Source organism: Garra rufa, chromosome 4 (assembly GCF_049309525.1).
Source record: "Garra rufa chromosome 4, GarRuf1.0, whole genome shotgun sequence".
Taxonomy (NCBI): Eukaryota; Metazoa; Chordata; class Actinopteri; order Cypriniformes; family Cyprinidae; genus Garra; species Garra rufa.
The window spans coordinates 44,858,113-44,882,284 of record NC_133364.1 but is presented as its reverse complement, the minus strand read 5'-3'; the positions used below and the strand labels follow the sequence as shown (position 1 = coordinate 44,882,284).

The following is a 24,172-nucleotide window of genomic DNA, read 5'->3' as shown; positions in this document are numbered from 1 at the left end:
CTATGGGGTATTGTCAAAAGGAAGATGAGGGAACAGAGACCCCGAAATGCAGACAAGCTGAAGGCTAAAATCAAAGCAACTTGGGCTACCATAACACCTCAACTGTGTCAAAGACTTATCGCCTCCATGCCACGCACCTTGAACAAATAAAGGCTTGAAATATTTCACTTTGTGTGTAGTGAACTAATATAACAAACAAGTTTCACTTTTTGAAACAAATTATTGAAATGAATGGACTTTCCCTCGATATTCTCATTTTTTGGCACATACCTGTATTATGCATAACTTTCATTCACATTATTCAGCCTTGGTTAAGCAACTGGGAGTACACAGAAGTATGTGATTTATATTTATAGCAGAATATGGTTAGCGTAGACAAAATAGAAACTTTTGATTGATCCATGTTTTTTCAGTAAAGTGCAAAGACCGTAGCATAAAATTTTAATTTTGGTGTAACTATATAACTATATCCAAACAAATTCTTGAAAGACATCTCGTTAAGAGCGAGATATAAAAATAGGCATAAACACAATACTAATTTTTGTTTGTTTTCTGCCTTGTAGATGCTTTCTCGACATCAACCCAGAGCGTGGATCTAAAGCCAAGAAAGGGAAAGTTACTTCAAAGACGACTGGCCAAATTGTGCAAAAAAAGAACACTACTGTGAACCCACAGGTTTCCTCTCTTCTGAGAAAACTTACAGACTTTGAATGGAATTTTGTTTAGACACTTCCACTATCCACTGTAATTGGACTGAAAAGGGAAGTAAGGTTCCTGCATGGTTAATAATGCTGTTAACTGTTAATTGCAATACAGAAGCACAGCTGGCATTTCTACCAACATGTTTATATAATGCGTTTTTTCCTTCCTGACTTTATTTGTTTTTTTTGCACAATTTTAAAATAATTAAAAACCTTTCCATTCATTGGAAGTTAATTTGTGGACAGTACTTGGTAATGTACTGTTAACTGTTAAGTGAGTTTATTTCATACAGCTGACATTACAGCCAACATGTTTATATAAGGACATTTTCTGGCCTTTGCTTTTGAGAAATAAACATGTTAAATTCTGAGACTTTTGTTTTCATTTGAGACAACTGATATGGAGAAAAAAAGTAAACATTTTTTCTTGTTTTAAGGTAACTTATATTCTGTGCAATAAATTCAATGCAATGTATAAGACAAATAACACATTACACAATATTGTAAAATTAAGTGGCATAACAGTATAATACAGTACTTAAGTCATGCTGGCAGAATGGAAATTGAAATGTAGTTTACAGTTGTGGTTCTGTAAAAAAACAGAATGTGGCTGGCAACCTAGCTGCCAGTGCTGTACTGTAAATTTACAGGGAAACATTTTACAGTATACACTGTAAACAAAAATTAAATTACAGCATGATACTGTATCTCGCAACTACAGTACAATACTGTAAATGTAGTTTACAGTTGTAGTTCTGTAAAAAACATTGTACTGTAAATTTACAGGGAAAAGTTTTACAGTGTATGTTTACAATTGATATACATTTGCAAAAGTATAATATATTTACAGATAAAGAAATTAATATATGAACATATATTTCACATTAATATATTTACATACACTATTTATATATAAAGGAAATATATATGTAAATATTAAGGAAATAAATATATGTAAATATTTATAATTAAAATAAATTTACATACACTAATATTTGAGCACATTTACATATAAAGCAAATAAATATATTTAAATATTTATAACAAAATATATTTACATATATGTGAAAAATATTAAAAAGGGGCCAAAATCAAATATTTAAATATGTTTTTGCCATATATTCAAAAATATACTTACATATAAGTATAAGGACTATTTTCTTCTATTAAGTTTTAATGCATTTAAATACATGGAAATGTATTTATTGTACATATATTTCAATCTATGTGACCTCCGTATGGGGATGCACTTTATTTACACATACTAACATTCATAAATGTTACCTAAAGTATTACAATGTTAATTTCAATAAAAATGCATGCCTATATCATTTATAAAAACTACAACACTGCCTGAACATTTTGTACCATTGTAAACACTGAATGCTTAAAAGCACAAACCTTTCTTCAGCCGAATCACAACAGATGCGGGAGCGCGCTCAGCCGTATGACCTCACATCACCAGACCAAAATAAGAGCCCCGTTCAAAATCATAATAAGGAATTCAGAGTTCATACATAAATGCATGCTGAATAATGTGCTGAAAATATTAATAAATCACGAGAGAGTGTGAGATAAGGTCTAAAAGTCACAATTGTCATGTTTAGGCGCATAAAGCTTTATATAGTAAAATGCAATAAGAAAAATAGAAATTAAAAATTGCTATTAAACATAGCTGGAGTATGAGCTCATAAAGCAGTGTTAATGCATTTCCAGCTGGCACATGACCTTTAACATTGAAATTTGGTTGAAATAAGGTCAGTTGCCTATATTAACGCCATCGGCCATCAGTGACAGAAATTCAACGTTGACATGACTCTTTTCACACTTATGGGGTTCAAAAAAATTGAAGTAGTCATAGTTTTGTAAACTTCTGTAGTGGTAAATGGAAACTGCCACAAATATGTTTTTGTGTCCTCAAAAAAAAAAAAAAAAAAAATCCCTGATAGTGTTTCAATAACTTTTCCAAAAGAGAAATACACAAATAAACAAACAAACAAACAAACAAACAAACAAAATAGCCAGAGATTGGTTACAATAGTCAAAAGAGTGATAGATCAAATTTGCCAGCACACAACCTTTGTAACAGTTACAGCATTGACTAGTTTTATGTGAATTTAATGGCAAGGTATAAAAACAGAAAGTATTGTGTTTTAAATGTACATTAAATGAAAAACAACATAAGTAGAGAAAAGAAAACAGAGAAAATATTCCAAGATTTACGATGTTAATAACTTTAGAAAAGCATCATCACAGGGGCACGAAATGCTATTCTATATACAACTTTTTTATGAGGTTTATGTGTATTTGGGATTCTTGAGAGGGGTGCACGAATGGACTTTTATTTTGCTCTGGTGATGTGACGTCATAAAGATGCGCGCTCCTCATCTGTTGTGATTCATCCTAATAAAGGTTTGTGGGTTTTAAAGTTGTTAAACTAATGCACACTGTAATATCAATTAAAACATTTACAAGCTATGTAAAATAAATACATCCGTCATTGTTAAATATAATGTTGTAATGCTTTATTTGGTGTTACTTAAATAAAACATTAGCCTTAAGTTACAGAGAAGGTGCGTCTCATTTCGCTCTGTATCATGAATCAATCTTGTGATGATAAGAAGTGATGAGAAACTGAGAATCCGAATCATTTGAATCAAATCATTTGTGAAATGATTCAGTGATTCGATTCAGCGGCACGCGGACTACAAACGACAACAACAAACACAAACCAGTGAATCACAACCGAGAATGATTTCATGAGAGTGTAATATATTAGATATGATAAACAAATAATTAAACACCAAATATAAATTAAAATAGCCTGCCTAAATATGAACGGTTGTGTAATTTGTAAATATTTAATACTTTTTATATGTACTCCGACTGTCTTACTAGTGCACTGACTACTGAACTAGCAGCTTATTAAAACGCACTTAGAGATTTAGTTTGCATTGATTTTTTTCTGTCTATTTATTATTCTCATCTTAAGCAGGACAAAGTGTACACACACAGAAAAACTCCTGGAGAATCAACAGAGATTCATGATACACATTTTAAAAATGGCGTTTATTAAAGAGGAGAGTGAAGACATGAAGATTCAAGAAATATTCAAACATGAAGATACTGAGGAACAAACAAAGATGGTGTTTATTAAAGAGGAGAGTGAAGACATGAAGATTGAAGAGGTATTCAGAGTCAAACATGAAGAAACTGAGGAACAAACAGGTTGGTTTTTATTCTCAAAGCTGAAATGAATTTTATTTATGAATAATGTCACACAAGTGTAGAAATGTTCAGACATTCAACAGAAGTGTTGAGATCACATGACAAACACTAACACTAAATATCTTTCTTTCACAGTGTGCATTTGTTATTATGACATCATGCATTAAGATTGTAACAATAATATGGAATTAACCTAAACAATATGTATGTGTATATATTTGTGTGTGTATATATATATATATATATATATATATATATATATAATATTATAAATTGTAACAATAAACCCAATATTTGCTTCTAATATTAAAACCATTTATTTCAGACATTCACTTGTCCGAGAAAAAAAGTGTACTTGCCTATTCACAAAATCCACTTGTCTCGGACAAGCGTTAATGTCGAGCCCTGTAGCACTTTGGCTAATTATGCAAAAGTAAGAAAATAGCTTATTTTACGCAGAAGCAAACCTTGAAATGTGAGTAATCATATTTGGCTACTGCATGCTGTCTACATTTGTTCATTTTTAGCTATTTGGTAAGCAAATAAAACAGCCAGTGGACACTAAGCCTACATCTAAATTAATCCTGATACAACTGAAAACAGCCATTTTGTTTTAAAATTTTCTCCATCCACACTAGCGTTTTCAAGCATTTGAAAGTGAGGTGATGGAGGGGGCATGCGAACAAAATAGTGTGCTTTGGCTTTTGTTTACTTAACCCCAACTTTTGAAAGTAACATCAAAACTAAGCAAGTATTTCTGACAAGCCAAATTCTGTTTTTACTATAAAAACAAATATTGACTGTACATAGAGATCGATTTAAGAAACTATTCGATACAGAAACATCCATTATGAGTTGTTATTAATGTTTCAAAATACAAGCAAGAATGCAATTTTCCTTGAACATCCAAATTATTGCAAATGTTGATTTTATATAAGTTAAACAAAAAGTTAATAAGTGAACATTTTACATTTTTAAATGTAGCCTACATTTTACACACAATATTGTTATATTTTACAACAAAATAATAATAGTTCCAACGTAATCCACAACAGAACTGGTGTGTGTCTACAAGAAACAGCAGTGTTCTGTTACTGAATGAATCTGCAGCTTTAAATGATTCAGAGAGACAGTGATCATTAATCCATTCATAACTACAGCCGTTTGCTTCACGACTAAGTGACACAATGCCTTGCTCATTAAGACAGTGACTTACCGCTACCTACTGGTGAATTTAGTTTTAAATCTACAAGTTTTGCCATCAATTTATTGCTTTGTTTGTATATTAATAATACACTTAATGGAATGTTAACCCTTTAACTGCCCCACCAAGAAAAAGGCAATGGAAAAAAAATTTGTTTGCATTTTTTTTTTATCTCTTTATGTCACTAATAACCACACTCAATGTTTTTTTTTTCCTATACATCCCATCAATTTTTAAATATTGACCTCTACCAAACGGTTGATATGTCACTTAATGGTAAAAGTACTGGAATTCATACTTATACTATGAAAATATGAACTATAACACTAATTTATTTAAAATTATAATCAAAAAAATATTTTTGTATATTGAATCTTCTTTATTTATTGAAGTATGCCATAAAATATTTCAGGTTTTCATTTTATCACGGAAATTATGTTTTCTTGTTTTTAATACCAAAATAAAAATAACTCAAATAACTAAAACTAACAAAACAAAATACATTACATGCTTTCTGCATTAAAAAAATAAATAAGTAATAATAATAATAAAATAAAAAACAGCAAAAGATAATAATATATTGGCATTTTAGGCTTTCGTGTTTCAAGAAACATGCCGGCAAGTGTGGCAGTGCAACAGAATTTTTGTTTCTAGATAAATGAACATTTCTTTGTAAACCAGCAATGTTGTGTAGTGTAAACCAACATTAGAAACAATCCTTCAAACAATATAAAAAAACTAGTGATTGTAAAATTTTTCAGCAACATCTCTTGTGAGAGTGCGCATTCTTTTACCATAGAAACTGTTGTAAAAAACTAAACTAAACAAAACAAACAAACAAAAAAACAAACAAATAAATAACAATCTTAAAATTTTAATGTTAATACACCAGTATTTGTCATTTAAGAAGTATCTGCAACTGATCATTATGTTTTTCAAACATTAATTCTATGATTTCATTATATTTACTTAAAAATATCCAAAAGTGGCAAAAAAGACATACTTAAGAAATGTACATTCATAGTATATTCATGAGGAAATAACAATAGCTGTGTCATATTCATAACTATGAATGATCAGAAGTTTATATTTATCAGCAAATAGTCCATTCTGACTGCAGAAATGGATGATTTGAAAACATTAGCTTAGCATTTCTACCTTTACCATAAAGTGACAAATCAACCGTTTGGTCGAGCACATTTTTGAAAAATTATTGAAAACATACTGAAGTTTTTTTTTTTGTCAACAAGCAACATAATTTTGTAAAGTTAGGTGTTATATGTCAAAGAAATATGCTTAGCTTGCAAAATTTCACCAAAAACAGTTCACATGGCAGGAGTGATTTCTTTGATTCTGACATCCATGAGAGAAGAAGTGTTGTCACAAGTACTGCTGATTGACATAATGACATCTAGTGGATTTTTTTGGCATAACATAGCTCAACCAGATGGTAGAGATGGCTCAATCAGCTTAAGTTAAGTTAGGTACTCCTCTTAATAAAATATAGTGACTCAAAATGTGCTCAACCATTTGGTCGATAATGTGGCATTACGTACAATTAATAATGCTAGGAATTTTTTGCCTCTATCAAAGGTAAGAAATGCACCTGTAAGTAAGTTTAAGTCTGTCTAGTGGCACCAACTACAAACTCAGTTAAAGTTAAGGTGATGAGTAGACTTTCCAATACATTGATTTATTTTTGTTTATTTTGTCTGCATGTAATGGCTGATAAAGCCATTAGTCTTGGATGGAGCAGGTGAGCTCTTGATCTGAGACTTTTTTGCCTCCCTGTTGGGCTACTCCTGTCTTTGAGATTGGCAGTGCTCCCTTCACGCTCTTGGGTCTCCTTTGAGCACACCGCTCCCAGGGTAAACGCCTGGATTCCCCTCTTATCTCTGAGAGTTAATTCCTCCACTCCATGGAGTTTCGTGAGGCAATACCAGGTGTATTAGGCCTTTCCTTAACTGGCCTCCCAGATGACCGGCTCTGTGCTCATTATAGGGTCAATTATGAGCATGCTGCTCTCTGCAGCTCCCATCATGAGACTGCCCTTATGGCTTAGTTGGCAGTGCTATCCTAACCCTAACTCAATTTAGAGGGTTGCCTGTGAGTATGACGCTGCCAAGGTGAGCATCTGCTCCCTGATGAGCCGTGAGGCAGCCAAAAAATGTTAGTTCATCTTTGCCTCTGTTTGGTGGCTTTTATGGTTGAGCAGAGTAGTGCTCCCCTCACTCTCAAGGGTCACCTATGAGCAGTGGTGTCAAAAGTATTCACATTCATTACTCAAGTAGAAGTATACTAAGATTTAAAAAGACTTTTGTAGAAGTTGAAGTATCAACTCAAGCTTTTTACTCAAGTAAAAGTATAAAAGTACTGGTTTCAAAACTACTTAAAGTAAAAAAGTAAAAGTAATGTAATGAAAAAAATGTCATTGAGGACAAAAGCTTAGGCACCGCCACAGGGGCCTATTGTGCACTACAAAACACATTTCTAAAGGCCATAGTGACTATGTTATATTAAAATGTTAATGTTGAAAAATTTGGGATGCACTAGGCTGCCTGTTTTAGCTTCATATTTGCCCATAAACGCATTAAAATAAACGAATTTTTTTACAATGCAAATACATTAAAGAACCATAAATGTGTACTACTGAGCATTAACATGTGTTTCTTGGAGCGGAAGATATGATGATTAGTTGCTGCCTATAAGTATTGTTTTCACAACATTGTCAATCTCGTTGTCAATCGCAAACGCTAATTTATTCAAACGTCTTTCTACCAAACTACCTACTGTAGCTTCATTTGCAGAGGATGAAGAGAAAGCACCCGTTTGATAAATAAGCAAGTAGTAGAGAAATAATAACTTAAGAAATAATCTTTTTTGAGTAACGACCCGAACACTGCCTATATCCTTTCTGGAGTGCAGGGCTGGACTGGGGTTAAAATTTGGCCATGGACAAATCCAGCCCATCCAGCCCACAAGTTCACCCGTGAGTTTTGTTGGATTATAGGGCCTTTAATTGAAGTAAATAAATGAATGAATAAAACAGGACAGAATCAAATAATGTTAGATACTGAATTCAAATGCAACTTTTATTAATAATTTATAAAATTAATAATGCATTTTTGTCACATAGAAATGCATGCAGTAAAGCATTGATATTGAGCTAGAATGCGGGACTTTTATTGCTAATAAATTCTGTAAAAATTACTTTTGTAGAACACAAAATATATTTTGTAGAATGTAAACAAACATATTTGTTTACCCTTGATTTCTACTCTATAGACACAATTTTTGAATTTCTCAAAGTATCTTCCTTTATGTTCCACAGAAGAAAGAAGTTCATACAGGATTGAAATTACATGATGTTGAGTAAATAATGACAATTTTTATTTTTGGGTGAACTGTCCCTTTAAGAACTTTAATATGTATAGTAAACGCCTAATTTATATAAGTGATATTTATCTTTAATCAGGCTCTTACTGAATTAACATTTTACTCCAATTAAAATGAATTACAATTTAACATTTAAAAAGAAATAAATTATTGCTTAAAATCCATATATTAACTGACTAGTATTAGTAAGATGTCGTCACAAGAATGAAATTACAATGGTTGTTTTTTTTAATCATTCATAATAATAAACTATGAAATTTTTAATAAAAAAATGACAGTAATTATGTATAGACGTTTATCATTTTACCTCATCATGCAGCTGTTTTCAGCAGCCCAGCAGATCCTACAGAACCTTTAATGTTCTCATATCACACAACTGCCTAACACAATTCTGTGTTAAATCTGAATGCGTCAAGCAACTTGCGCTATTTATCACTTTGCATCGCGGTGTGCGGGTGACTGATTCCGCCACTTCACACTTTTGGGCTATTTGCAGTTTCGAATGTCATTTCAAATAGCGCATAATATGCGGGAGGTCTGCCTCTCTTCGGCGATCGGCCCACTACTCCACAGGCCCACCGGGAATGTCCCGGTTCTCCCCGATGGCCAGGAGTGTGACGTGATTTGTGTCATGTCACGTGCAGGTGTTATGGATCGTGTACAAACCAATAGGGTGTCGGAATGGTATATGTTTATACTTCTCATCCAACCACAACCAAATTCACTCTATGTGGATGGCGCGATTTATCTGGATAGGTTTGTTTTTGACCGATGACATGAATGAAAACAAGCCGAAAAGAAATAGGAGTAACGAGTCTATTTTTAAAATGTAAGGAGTAGAAAGTACAGATAATTGCGTGAAAATGTAAGGAGTAGAAGTAAAAAGTCGTCTGAAAAATAATTACTCCAGTAAAGTATAAATACCCAAAATTTCTACTTAAGTAAGGTAACGAAGTATTTGTACTTCGTTACTTGACACCTCTGCCTATGAGTACAGTGTTCTCAAAGTGAGTTCCCTTCTCATCTCTTAGAGTTGAGTCTGTTGCTCGCTGAAGACCCAAACTCAATCTCTGAAACACGGACAACTCTATTTGTGTAAGGTCATCACATAAAAAAGGTTTAAATCATTAGGCTATGCAACATGCAAAATAATTAAAAGTCCTCTCTTGAACTGCACCTTCACTTCCATTTTCCTTTTCAGTCTCTTTTTATTTTGGCCTAATCTCTCTCTGTCTCTCACATGACTTTAGGGTTTAACAAACTATGCTTTCTAAATGGCCTAAATTTTACAATTAGAACAGTGGGGAAAATAATTATTTGATCCCCTGCTGATTTTCTATGTTTGCCCACTGACAAAGAAATGTATCCTCAGTATCTTCATGTTGAAATTTAAATGGTAGGATTATTTGAACAGAATAACAACAACAACAACAACAAAAATCCATAAAAACGCATTTCAAAAAAGTTATACATTGATTTGCATTTTAATGAGCTGCATAACAGAACGGCTTTACTGACAAAATGTACACTGGATATCGCATGTGAGATATCATGCAGCCCTAACCTTAACATGCTTCTTCTTGAGCCACTCCTTTGCTGCCTTGGTCATGTGTTTTGGGTCATTGTCATGCTGGAATACCCATCCATGACCCATTTTCAATTGTTCTCACCCAAGATTTAATGGTACATGTCCCCATCCATCATCCCTTTGATGCAGTGTAGTTGTCCTGTCCTCAACTCTTAGCAGAAAAACACTCCCAAAGCATAATTTTCCCACCTCCATGTTTAACTCCAAGGGTGTTCAGGGATGCCAGAGAAAATCAGGTTATCACACATACTTCAGGTTTGAATATCCAGGATGGTTTCTTTCATTATGTTTTTTTTTTTTTTATGACCGCATCTATCTGTTCACTGAGTGCTTTGACAGTAGTCCAATAAGACAGTTAAGGCGGCCGTACACGGTGCGAATTCGGACGGTCGGAAGACTGTATGGCCACGCACACGTCACAAGTGACTTTTCTTACGGACGCAGTGGTACACGGCACAATTTTAAAACCTGGCGTGCCGATTTCCGAGCCAATCACATTCTGAGAGGAAGGCTGTGTATAATATACTGTGTATGTAGGCTACTGTTAAATACAACTGCTCTCTGTCTATTTCATTACTGCATATAAAAAATATGAGCCGTGAGACACTTTGCTACACATGCAGGAACCGTCTGATCACCCTTGCGTGTGTAGTACACTCGTTGCAAACTTGACAAAACTTCACCTTTACAGGAGTGCTAACAAGCATTAAAGACATTGGAACTGCAATGCTACAGCACTGTACAGCATTGTAATGTATGTTTTAACGTAGTATTATGCACGTAGAGGGGGCTAGTTGGCCACCAGTGATGCCCGGGTCAATGTAAAAAGAACCCGAACCCGACCGACGTTTTCAACTAACCCGCCCACAACGGACCGCAAAAAAAAAAAAAAAATATTGTACCCGACCCACTTCCTGACCCGCATGTTTAATATTTGCGACTGACACCAGTGAACATATGTGGCTATGCGGTGGAGATGCGTTCACTGTCAAACAACATTCGGCATTAATTAGGTAATTTTGTCAAAAGAAATGTTCTTGATTACAAGAAAAATACAGATTGTTCTTGTTGTGATTTATTTTGTCTTTCCTTTATACAGATTTAAATAGTTTCATTTTCGAAGTACTCTAAATTATGTCAGTGATTCTCCGATGTTAAATATGATCAAGAATTATTTTATACATATATATTACACATATTTTTTTGTAATAAAAGTTAAGAAAAAGATTAGCCTATAGCCCTAAATATATAGACTACAAGCTAATTCTTTTTTTCTTAACTTTAACTTCTTCAAAAAATTATCAAGAATATTAAATCAACTTAATAGGCTAGCTTAACGAATTTTCTTATACAACCATAACGAATGCACTTCAAAACGAAGATTTCATATATAAAATCAGGAATCGCGAATATGACTAAATAATATTATTTTATATATTAATTGTATAGCTATAATAATTGTATCAAATGAATAAGGAAATTATAGTGCCTTGAATTTATTAAGTAATGTTTAATTTCGTTCGTTTCGCTCTCTGGAAATGTAAAGAAAAAATACCGTTTTACTTGGAATTCGTTTTTAATCCCTGGTTTTAAACAAGCATATACAGGAGATAATTTCTATATTACTGCTTGAATAAACGTTTAAAAATGTGAAATGTGTCTAATAATTCCAAAAAGAGAGAGAAGCATTGGACATAATCAAAATATTCGAGACATTTATTAGGAAAACCATTTTCTTAACAATTAAGATGCTGCATGTGTTTATCCAGTCTAATCGAAGTGTGCGTCTCTAACCCGACTTTCCCAACAAAAATCCCACCCCCTCTCAGAAAATACATAAAACTGACATAACTGAGCTATATGCGTTTAAAAGTAGCCTATTAAAATGGTACAATGACATTGCTCAGTTCAACATGTTGGGAAATCGGGCATTTTGTCCCGCGTCAGCATTTATTCAACAGTTAATAACACTCAACATTCAAAAGGTGAATATTATTCAGCCAATAAAGTGTAGGTCTATGCATTTCATAGAAAATTGCGTCTAGTACTATATAAATTACAAAGGTTTAATTGACATCTTTATTTCAAACGACCCGACCGACCGGGACCCGAATATCATTAAAAATATTTTTGGATGACTCATAACCGCGGGTGACTGCAGGCACCCGCTCATTTTGGATCAACCCGCGCATCACTGTTGGCCACCACTGTAGCTAGCAATAGCTGTAGCAAACAATAGGTGATCGATCACCTATCGATACATCATATAGCGCTCGCTGTTCTTGCCAAAGAGTTTATCCTCTTTCTCGATAGTCCAAGTCGCCATGGCGGTGTCATGTTCATCTTGTTCTGTGGTTTTGTTTTCTTTAGCTTCTGATTGGTTATTTCCCGTTTGATCAACAAATCAGCTCGTTCAACAGCACACATGTCACGTTTCCAATCCGACAGCTCCCGAAGTTTTTTGACATGTTTAAAAATGATCGTGAGGTTGGGAAGTGCTCGTAAGGCACTCTGCTCGTCTCGTAATTTCTCACACACTATACGAGCCCCGACCATACGAGAAGAGACGATTTCCTCCGATAACCAAAAAAATCGCATGCGAGCTCGTACGACCTCAAAAATCGTACCGTGTACACCCGCCTTTATTGGTTTGTTCTAGTTTTTCAGTATGGTTGTATGCAAATTCCAGTCTTGACCAAAGTTCTTTTATTTCATCTTGTAGCGTAATCTGTAACTCTAGTTTGTTACTTATGGATGCAAGTCTTTTGTCTGTTTGTTTGGTTTAGGAGTGCTTCTCTTAGTTGTAGTGCTACTATCCATTTTGCAGTGGTTTTAGTGTTGATCGATGTATGCTTCTGTAAATTAATTTTTTCCAGTGTACAGTTAGTTTGTTCTTATAGTTGTCAGTATGTAATAATAATCCACAGTATTGCTACAGTTTGTAGAGTTAATAAAGTGAGAAGAGCTCTCTCAGTGACTGTGTGCTGCCATGATGAATCTTGCGCTCTTTGTGTGATCTCGCGTTACTCAGAGTCCGATACATTTACCAAAATATTTCACCATTCACCTCACTCTCAATCACCATTATATGTCTGATCTCAGATGCAACTGCCCTCGTGTTTTGTCACAAATGGCAGTCACAAGTAAATTTTCTGTCACCTTTGCAGGACTGTGATATGAAGAGTGTATAAAATTACACATCTTTGGCAACAATGTAAAAAGTGAATAGCACATAACAGGTGCAATACTGGCATAAACACAGATTTCTATTGGTACAATATAGATTACATGACTAAACATGCGCCATCGTTTTCAAATACCTACTTTTTTACAGTGCACTTTACAACTGTCACAACACGTGTAGGAATGCACAACACAATGTAGGAGTAAATAAAAAGTTTTTATTAAAATCCTCAGGTAGGGTAACAGACAGACAGGATGACTGGAACATACACGCACACAGTAGGTAACGTTGAAGCTGGACAGAGAAACTCAGAAATCAAACTTATAAACGTATAAAGAGGTGCTAATTACAACGATGGTGATGGGAATGAGGCTAATGAGCAGGAAGAACCAAATATGGGCATTGGGAAAAACCAAAACATAAAGCCGGTACAACAGAGGACCAAGGTGGAAGCAGAGAGAGGGAGGAGCCCAACTAAGCTGGTGGGACAGAGCGATGGGGCACAGCTGGAGGAGTGAAGTCCTGAGGTGAAGGAGGGACAACAACTGACGAAGGCAGAGCTGGTGGACCGACAGGCGACGGTGGAGATGAGGGAGCTGAGAGCCGGGGTGAAGCCGCAGGGTCGGAGGTCCGTGGGGAGTCAGACTCTGAGGCTGGAGGCGAAGACGAGGGATCCTCCAGCCATGACGGCGATGTAGACTGGCAGACCCAGTTTTAGCTCACCCTCAGTGGCGGTGCAATGGGCGTTGCTGTCCTCAGCACCCTCACGCCCTACTGAAACATCCACCGGACACAGTGGCCGGCTCTCGCACCTGGTCGAAAAGGCTTGGCTCTGGCTCCACGGCGATCGTCCGCACTGTCGCTCCTGTAGGCGATGACTCTGTTGCAATGGGCTCTGGCTCGTACCCCGCATATCGGGGTGGTGGCTGGCTGGGCTCTGGGTCTGGAGTGGCACTGGTGAGTTTCTCCAGGAAACAGGCAGGGAACGAGGATCTGTTTCTCACCAGTGTCCACTCCACAAAGGTGGCAAAATTCACTCAAGGGCTGTCCTCGGATGATAGCGCTCTGTTCACCGTGATTAAGCTTGCTTCAGAGAGCGCACAGAACATGGAGGTAACTGTTTTGGTCTGGCTATCTGTTGAAGCCGGACAGAGCCGGACAGAGAAACGACAGGTGATGGGAATGACGCTGATGAACAGGAATAACCAAATATGGGCACTGGGAAAAACCAAAACATAGTCCAAGGGTGTGACAACAATGCTAAAAGGCCATTTTTTTCAATTATCCACTTTGGAGAGAGTTTTCAAAAAGCTTAGTTTTACTTAACATAAATGTCATCTCGGTGTGGACGGAAGACCAAAACAGAGGCCTTCAAATAGATTACTAGTGTGGACCAGGCCTAAAAGATACAATAGGAAATCACTTTCTCGGGACAACTTAACACTTATTGGATTGAACTACTGTTATATTTAGTTTTTTTTTTCTAAAATGTTTAATGTTTATTTATTACATTTATTTTATTAAAACTTTTGCGTAGTGTGTGACGTTTCAAGCACGCAGGCTCTTCATCAGATCGTCTGCATGTTTGAAACATCACATGCTATGCGAATTATTTAAAAAAAACTTTTTTATACTTTTTGGAGCCTTGGCTGATAGAGCTGATAAAACTGACGAGAATACTGCTTGAGAATAAATTACTAAAAAAAAAAAATCTTACATACAACTAAGGCCTTGTCCACATAGAGATGTGTTTAGCTGTATATGCATAAATTTTGTATTGAATAAGCGTTTCATTCAGATGGATCTGGCATTTTGGGAGAAGTGAAACCGATATGTATTTAAACCGGGTCCCAGAGTGGATACATCTGAAAACAACACCCTTGTGTTTTCGTGTGTACAGTGAATCTGCATATTTTCTGAAACGATAATGTCATCAGCCAATGTCAGGTAACAAAAACATGAACAAACACTGAACAATTGTCTTTTTATTAACTAACATTAAAGGAACACTCCACTTTTTTTGGAAATAGGCTCATTCTCCAACTCACCCCGTGATAATAAGTTGAGTTTTACCGTTTTGAAATCCATTCAGCCGTTCTCCTGTTCTGGCGATATCACTTTTAGCATAGCTTAGCATAGATCATTGAATCCTATTAGACCAATAGCAGCATTCAAAAACGACCAACGAGTTTCGATATTTGTCCTATTTAAAACTTGACTCTTCTGTAGTTATATTATGTACTAATACCGGTGGAAAATGTAAAGCTGCAATTTTCTAGGCTGATAAGATTAGGAACTACACTCCAATTCTGGCGTAATAGTCAATGAAGTTTGCTGCCGTAACATGGCCGAAGCAGGCGCAGTAATATCACGCAGCACGTGTGCAAATGCTAACCTAGCTGGGAACTAATTTCAGACGCTGCATGATATTACTCCGCTTGCTGCATCCATTTTACGGCAGCAAACTTCCTTGACTATTACGCCGGAATGGTAGTGTAGTTCCTAATCTTATCGGCCTAGAAAATCGCAGCTTTACATTTTCCACCGTTATGAGTCCACGATATAAAAGATCAGATAGAGAAAGCTCTGATTTGTGTGGATGTAGCCAAACTTTTTACTTGGACAAATGAATGATTTTTTTAGTTGTCCAAATGACAAGCACATATCAAGTCTTAATGTTGAGCTCTGGGGGCTGTTTCAAAAAAGATGCAAAGAAAACCTGGGATTAAAGTCCAAAACTGACCTGAAATTATCTAACAAATCAATCAGGGTTCAAGTTGTACCATAAATGACCATTTAGGTTAGGTTATTAGCAACTAGTAAACTAATAAACTATTTCACTAATTTGATCCAGGTTCAGTAAGTCAAGATAATTTGATGTGCACGCTTATTTTTAAGCAGTCCTTAATGCCAGTGCTCCGGCTGCATGTTCCTGTTGTGTGTGTGTGTGCACTTTGATGGATTAAATGCAGAGCACAATTCACCATACTTGACAGTTGGTACATGTCACTTCACTTTCACTTTTTCACTTTCAATTGGTGCAAAGATATTGCCTGTTTTATTTTAAAGGAAGTTTAATTTTAGTTATTTTTTATATTATGTTTCCAGAGGTGTAATTATAATATTACTAACGTTTTTGACAAAAAAAAAAAAAAATTGATTTAAATTTTTTAAATAAGATTTTTGAGAGATTAATGACCGTTTTCCACCATTTCTCATCCTCTGACAGTCTGTTTTGCTGTTTTCTATTTAAAAGGTCCGTGTAACAGCCCACTTTTATGATTGGCTAACATAATTGCCCCCTTAATAAAACCACAGAAGGAATTATTGTATGATGAATTTTTCATTTGATGGTTGAATAGGGAGTTTGTCGCCTTTCTTTTTTCCTAGTCTCTCTCTAAATTTGTTGATTTTTATCCCCTATGAGACAAAAATAGTATATAATAATTGAGATCAGTCTGTATAGATTTTCTAGATTTAATTAATTGTATAACAGCCAACTTGAACTCTGTAGGGTACCGGCCAACCAGGATCAGGTTTGGACGCCCTGGTATAAAATCTAGCATACATGCATTACATATCCACGTTTTGATTTTAATTGCTTTGTGCAATTAAACTGGGGTTAACTTTTATCTCTTTTTTTTCCACCTTAGACCTAACATCGCTGAAAGAGGAGAGAGAAGATCTGAATGAAACTGAAGAGAAAGATCAGTTTGAGAATCTTCATGATTTCGTATCTGGAGAAAAATCTTTTTGTTCCTTAGAGTCTGAAAAACAAAAAAGAGCTCAAAAGACAGGAACTGTGAGTATTTGCATTTGCTGTCAGTGTGGAAAGAGTTTCAAAGACCAAGCACACCTTAAAAGGCACATGAGAATTCACACTGGAGAGAAGCCTTACACACGCAAACAGTGTGGAAAAAGTTTCACTCAAAAAGGAAGCCTTAACAGACACATATTTCACACTGGAGAGAAGCCTTACACATGCAAACAGTGTGGAAAAAGTTTCACTCGTAAAGGATGCCTTAACAGACATGTGAGATTTCACACTGGAGAGAAGCCTTACACATGCAAACAGTGTGGAAAGAGTTTCAAAGACCAAGCACACCTTAAAAGGCACATGAGAATTCACACTGGAGAGAAGCCTTACACATGCAATGAGTGTGGAAAAAGTTTCACTCGTAAAGGATGTCTTAACAGACATGTGAGAGTTCACACTGGAGAAAAGCCTTACACATGCAAACAGTGTGGAAAAAGTTTCAAACAAGGACATCTTAAAAGGCACATGAGAATTCACACTGGAGAGAAGCCTTACACATGCAATGAGTGTGGAAAAAGTTTCAATGATAAAGGAAACCTTAACAGACACATAATATTTCACACTGGAGAGAAGCCTTACACATGCAAACAGTGTGGAAAAAGTTTCGAACAACAAGCACACCTTAAAAGGCACATGAGAATTCACACTGGAGAGAAGCCTTACACATGCAATGAGTGTGGAAAAAGTTTCACTCGTAAAGGATGCCTTAACAGACATGTGAGAGTTCACACTGGAGAGAAGCCTTACACATGCAAACAGTGTGGAAAGAGTTTCAAAGACCAAGCACACCTTAAAAGGCACATGAGAATTCACACTTGAGAGACACCTTAGGGGCCGTTCACATGAAGCGTCTTTTGCGCGCGCAAGTTCGTTATTTCAAATGGCTTGCGCGCGCATATTGGAAGCGACGCGCACGCGGTGCGACGCGCTCGTTTTTTTCCAGGCACGTCCGCGCCGCATCGATTTAAAAACATCTCAACTTTTCAGAATGTCGCAAGTGCACCGCAGGTCATGTGACATGAACTAACCAATCAGCTTCCTCACGTTTTTCCGTTACATTGAAACCTCAGCAGAAACATGGAGGAGCAGCTCATCATTGTGGACTAGAGGATGGATACCCGAGCCGAGCCCGACGGTACCCGACGGAACCCGACGGGCCGGGCCGGGTTCGGACAGATATTTAGAAAGGATGCTCGGGTTCGGGTCGGGCTCGGTTACATCAGCGCGATAGTGCGCCTGTGTTATAACAGCGCTTTTTGCCCCGTGTGCACTGATGCGCTCATCTGTTGACATTTCCGAACGCCTTCCTACAGTTGCTTAATAAAAGCGGGCTTTCCACACAAAAAACTGCACGTGTCATTAGTATGAGAAAAAAAAAAAGATTTTAACTGTGTCGGGCTGGGATCGGGCTCGGACATAAATATCTTAATGCCTGTCGGGTTCGGGTCGGGCTCGGTTACTGCTCTGTCGGACGCGGGCCGGGCTCGGACAGAAAAATGCGGCCCGATCCGCACTCTATTGTGGACCAGGGATTTCCTGAACTTTATGATTTGTCAAGCCCCCATTATTTTGACGCTAATAGAAGAAACAATGCATGGAGACGCATAGGCTCGGAGCTAGAGCGCAGCTGATGGTTGCTTAGAAACAGCAGACGCTTCCGGAGCGCAAGCGCCCAAGCGCTTTGTTGATAAGGAAGAAAGCAGCACGCAGTTCCACGCATTTTTAGGCGCGACATGTGAACGGCCCCTTACACATGAAAACAGTGTGGAAAGAGTTTCAGTCAACAAGGAAGCTTTGAAAGTCACATGAAAATGTACAATAGAGAAAAGCCTAACAGATCCCCTCAGTCTGGATAGTTTCAATGTATGTGGAAACCTTAAAGTTTACCAGAAAATTCACATTACAGGGAGCCTTTTTACCTGCCAACAGTGTGGAAAGAGTTTCACTCATAAAAGATACCTTAACATTCACATGAGAGTTCACACTGGAGAGAAGCCTTACACATGCCAACAGTGTGGAAACAGTTTCAGTCAAAAAGGAAGCCTTGACAGTGATAGAAATTCTAATTCACATTTTAACGCAATGTGTTTTGTCCATGGTACGTGTGGAAGTTATGTGTGAATGTGTGTAATGTGCATGTTACAGTTCAATGTTCACAGTTCTGCGGTGTGCAAAATGTGCAAGTGTGCCATATGAGCAACATGGTGGGTAGTGAGATAGTTTGTGAGAAGCAGATCGGAGTGTTAAGTCCTATGTGGTGTTGTGATTGAGAGTCCGTATAGCCTGCGGGAAGAAGCTCCTCCTCAGTCTCTCTGTGTTGACCTTCAGGGAGCGGAAGCGCTTTCGTGGCCACAACAGAGAGAACAGTCCATTGTTGGGATGGATGAGGTCTTTCACAATCTTCCTGGCTTTGGTCCAGCACCGCTTGTTGTAGATCGAGAGCAGGTCAGGGAGCTTGATGCAGATCCTAAACACCTTAGAGGGCAGTCTAAAGTCTCTCAATCGTCTGTGATGGTAGCGGCGATGCCGGGCCCTTTTCACCACAGTGTTGATGTAGCAGGACCATGGCAGGTCTCGCGTAATGTGAACACTGAGGTATCTCAAGCTGTCCACTCTCTCCACTGGGCTCTCGTTGATGACAGGGGTCTGATAGTTCCTTTCCTGCTTAGTACTAAAGTCCACTATCAGCTCCTTTGTCTTACTGAAGTTCAGGAGGAGGCTCTTCCTCTGGCTCTAGCTCTCCAGATTTCTAATCTCCTCCATGTAGGCCATCTCGTCATTGTTAGAGATCAGGCCCATCACGACGGTGTCGTCAGCAAACTTGATGATGATGGTGGAGTTGGTAGTGGCTACGCAGTCATAGGTATATAGTGAGAACAGCAGGGGGCTCAGAACACAACCCTTGGGCCTCCAGTGCTGAGGGTGAGGGAGGCTGAGACATGTCTGCCCATCCTTACTGCCTGTGGTCTGCCAGTTAGGAAGTTGGAGATCCACTGACACATGGATGGTCTGAGTCCTAGGTGTTCCAGCTTCATGGTGAGTGCAGATGGCATTATAGTGTTAAATGCAGAGCTGTAATCGACAAAGAGCATTTTAACATAATTCCCCTTTCTGGTGTCCAGGTGAGTGAGTGATGTATGGAGGAGGTGAGAGATGGCATCATCTGTAGAGTGGTTCGGGCGATATGTAGAACTGCTGTGGATCCAGTGTGTCAGGTAGTAAAGAAATTATGAAGTCCCTAACCAGCCGTTCAAAGTACTTCATCACTACTGATGTCAGGGCTACAGGGCAATAATCGTTAAGGGAAGCAGGATGGGGTTTTTTGGGGGACAGGAACTATGGTGGACTCTTTAAAGCATGTGGGGATTACCGACTGAGATAAGGAGAGGTTGAATATTTCAGTCAACACAGGTGCTAGCTGGTCTGCACAGGCTCTGAGAACTCGACCTGAGATGCCATCTGGTCCTGCTTCTTTCCTGGTGTTCACTCTCCTGAAGGCTCTCCTAACATCATGCTCGGAGATGATGAATGCGTTACTGGTGTTGGCATTGTCTTCCTGTCTCCAGCTGTTAACGCCACTAGCGTTATTAGCATTGTTAACGCTATTTGCATTGCTGGCTGCAGCCTCCCCTGTTTGTGTATTTATGGTCCTCAGTTCCACACTCCCATTGTCCGTGATTGATGTTACTTTGTGTCTTATCATTCTGGGTTTTCCATGTTTCATTTTGTTTCATCAATAAATATCTGTTTCATTGTAACTCCAGTTCCCTGCAAGATTCTTCTTGGCTCATCTCCAAGGCATTTGTGACATACTGTTATTCAAAAAAATTATATTAAAATCTCCCAGTAAAATTGTTTCAGTGTGACAATGAAACAATTTAAACAGTTCATCGAAATCATGGTAAAACAAAGCATTATGAGAAGGAGGGTTATATAACACAAAAATCTCTCTGATAACATTACATTTAAATTTAAAACCTTTAAAACATTGTTGAACTTTTTCTTTTTTGATATAACACTACATATATTAAGATGACTTCTAAAACACCTTTTGGTGTTGACTTTAAAACAACATTAATGTGTTCAATAAAGTTTCACTGGAAAATATTGCAGTGTGTTTCCATCATTGGCAGATATGAACAACCAAATAATGAGACATGGCGTAAACCAGATTTCCATTAAGGCACCAAACATAAATGTCTCGACCATGTGATTATAATGTAGCTGTAGGATCAACAGAAGCTTGGAGGTGTCGCATTTCTTGCTCATTTAAGGGGAGGAAAGAGTTCAGGGACCACAACTCCACATTCTGCAAATGATTCCTCATGGAAGATGGCACTCTCCCAGTCTATGTCAAAGTCCTCCACATCCTAGGGATTAAGCATATAATCATTAAAAATATCCAATTACATTTGCACACTCTCTGTATCATGTCATAAATGAGAGAAATGAAAATCATTCCTACCTCTACATTCTCAGGCTTGTGAATTTTGTTATGTAGAAGTCCCACCTCCTAAACCTGCTGGGGGCTCATAGATCCCTCAGTGCGGAGCCCTCAGTGGTTCCAGCCCTCTGCAAATGTCTGCAAATCTTTGCGGAAAAGAGGTAAAAACACAAAGTGGACAAGAAAGATGTGTAGTGTGTTTGAGATATCCAGCAGGCCATCTTCTTCAAGACTATGCAGGACATCTTAATATATGAATACTGCTGTCCACACATCATGCCAGAGCCTCTCAATCCTGTAATACGAAAAAACCTGAACATTTTTTGTGAGGTACTCATGGACATATATGGTGCTCAGCATTATCTTCAAATTTAATAATCTATTGATTCTACATCATGTATGGTATTTGTCAGAATATGTTTCTCTCTCTACTGCTCTGGTCGTGGGCAGAGGTGGGTAGAGTACCCAAAATCTGTACTCAAGTAAAAGTACTTATGGAAATATTTACTCAAGTAAGAGTAAAAGTAACAATCCCAATAGTTACTTGAGTAAGAGTAAAAAAGTATCCGATGGAAAAAGTACTCAAGTAGCTAGTTACTTCTGATCTGATTGATATGAAGTGAAAACCTTGAATTTCAAACCATTTGGAAAGCTTCCACACACCTCTCCTTGAAAGTCTCTTTGTTTTGTTTATATAAAACATAGGCTACTTTACTTCAGCCTATCTCAGTCCTGTGATGGCACATTAACATCACATAAACTGTCATTTGCAATAAAATTTCAAACACACCCAGACGTTTTTCTAACTGTTAACTCTGTCTTTATTTTCACAACACAAAATTTGTCAGCATCTGCATTTAAACAAGCTAACAGAGAACAAAAGAGAAAGTGTGTGTGCAGAGTATGTGTTTGTTATTATGTTTGTGTATGAACTTGTTTATGTGTGTTTGCGTTTCAGTATGTAAATGTTTATTTGGTCATTTGTTCTTTCTTGAACAATCAATCAGTTTTACAGAATTTTGCTGTTGAACTTCAGCAGTAATTGGCTCTCAAGATATTTGCAATGCAGTCTTGATCTTTTAGCTGCGAGCAGGAGTCTGGCGTGACTAAAAAGTCTCTCACAGGCTGCAGATGCTGGGATGGCTGTGTTTACTTTTAGAGACAAATTCTTGACTTTTGGAAAGGAGTGTAACAGATCCATACCTCCAGCTGTTGTACATGAAAGGTACCTCTCCAGTTCTCCTGTATTTGACTGCCCTGTGTTCATAGATGCAAAAAAAGTCCTCTTCATCTGAAGGGCTGCTGTAGCAGAGTGCAGTTGACCTTTAATGTAGTCTAGCCCTGTGCCGAGACAGATTTAGACACTTTACCTTCATAATCCTACATTTTACAATATATGTCCTATATTTTATTCACACTACCAGTCCAGACCTTATAACTTTTTAAACTGAAACTCACTATTAATTAAACAAAAATAGAGAGAAGTTCTTATCTCAAGGTTAAATAAATAACATTTAAATTGACACATGAATTGACAGATACATTACCTGCCTTGTCCAGGCAGTTCTGAACTTTGGAAGCAGTATAGCTGCAGCAATAAGCTCTTGTTCCTTCATGACCTCTCCGAAACGTTTGAGAATACCTCCATGTAAGGCCTTAAGGAGGGGTTGGCACACTTTACATGATGACTCCAGCTTCTTTAGCTTGTCCTGCAGTTGATAAAGTGTTGGCAGGAGAAACCCATGTGAACTGATGATTCCCCTTGGAGTAAGTTGAGAGCCATTGCATGTCGTGATCCTGGCTCTGTCGGGGGTTTATCTGTCTGTGTGTTTGTTTTTGTTGTCAACACTCCACGTGCGTTGTCTACGTCACTCTCTCCGCCCCGTGTCCCCCCTTCAGCTGATTGTTATCTCTCATCATCCACTTACTCACCTGCTTCTCATGCTGTTTAATTATTCTCCCCCTATTTATTCTCCTCTTCCTGTCTGTCCTGTGTCAGTCCGTTTGATCTAGTCCTGTCTTGTCTACCGCACGCTCTCTGCTATTCTTTGGTGTTTTATTTTTCGTCTCGCTCACAGATCCCGCTGGCGTTCACTCTCCTCTGCTTCCTGAGAGCAGCCCCACTCTTCGTGCAGTCATTCTTCAGCGAGCATCTCGGAGATCGCCTTTGCTCTACGCTCTCACTGTGCGATTGCGCAACGCCGGGTCGAGCCGTTTTCCCCGTGCTTCTCCATCTATGAGTTTCCTCGCGCTGTTTGAGATCGTCCTCCGAGGAATTCCCTATCTGATTTCAACGCCGGATCAAGCGCCTCTCCCGTTGTGGGTTTGAACTGTTTTGTTTTTTTTATTTTTTAAGGATCTGCGCTACTCTTTTTTTGGACTGCTTTTTCCCTGATTTAGTCTGCCTTCCTGCCTTGCATTTTTATTTTTATTTTTTGCTTTGCTATTTTTCCCCAGCCTTCTTAAGGCAGTTAGCTGGGAGGTTATTTTAGTTGTTTCAGACAATCATCCTTTTTTTTTCTAATAAAGATCATTTTTTCCCCGCTATTGAGTCCCCTTGTCCTCCATGACAGAACGGACTGACCAACCTACGGACTCAGCGGGGTCAGA

The 24,172-nt window shown here is 37.6% G+C and overlaps 1 protein-coding gene across 1 annotated transcript in view; it reads left to right on the top strand.

The window, feature by feature from the left end:
• Window positions 1-24,172, top strand: part of LOC141334073 (uncharacterized) — a 105,552-nt gene that overhangs the window by 14,313 nt on the left and 67,067 nt on the right. The window contains exons 2-3 of the mRNA XM_073839224.1: window positions 1,283-1,292; window positions 17,293-17,774. Of these exons, the coding sequence (XP_073695325.1) occupies window positions 1,283-1,292; window positions 17,293-17,774 (492 nt within the window). The remainder of the gene's footprint in view (window positions 1-1,282; window positions 1,293-17,292; window positions 17,775-24,172) is intronic.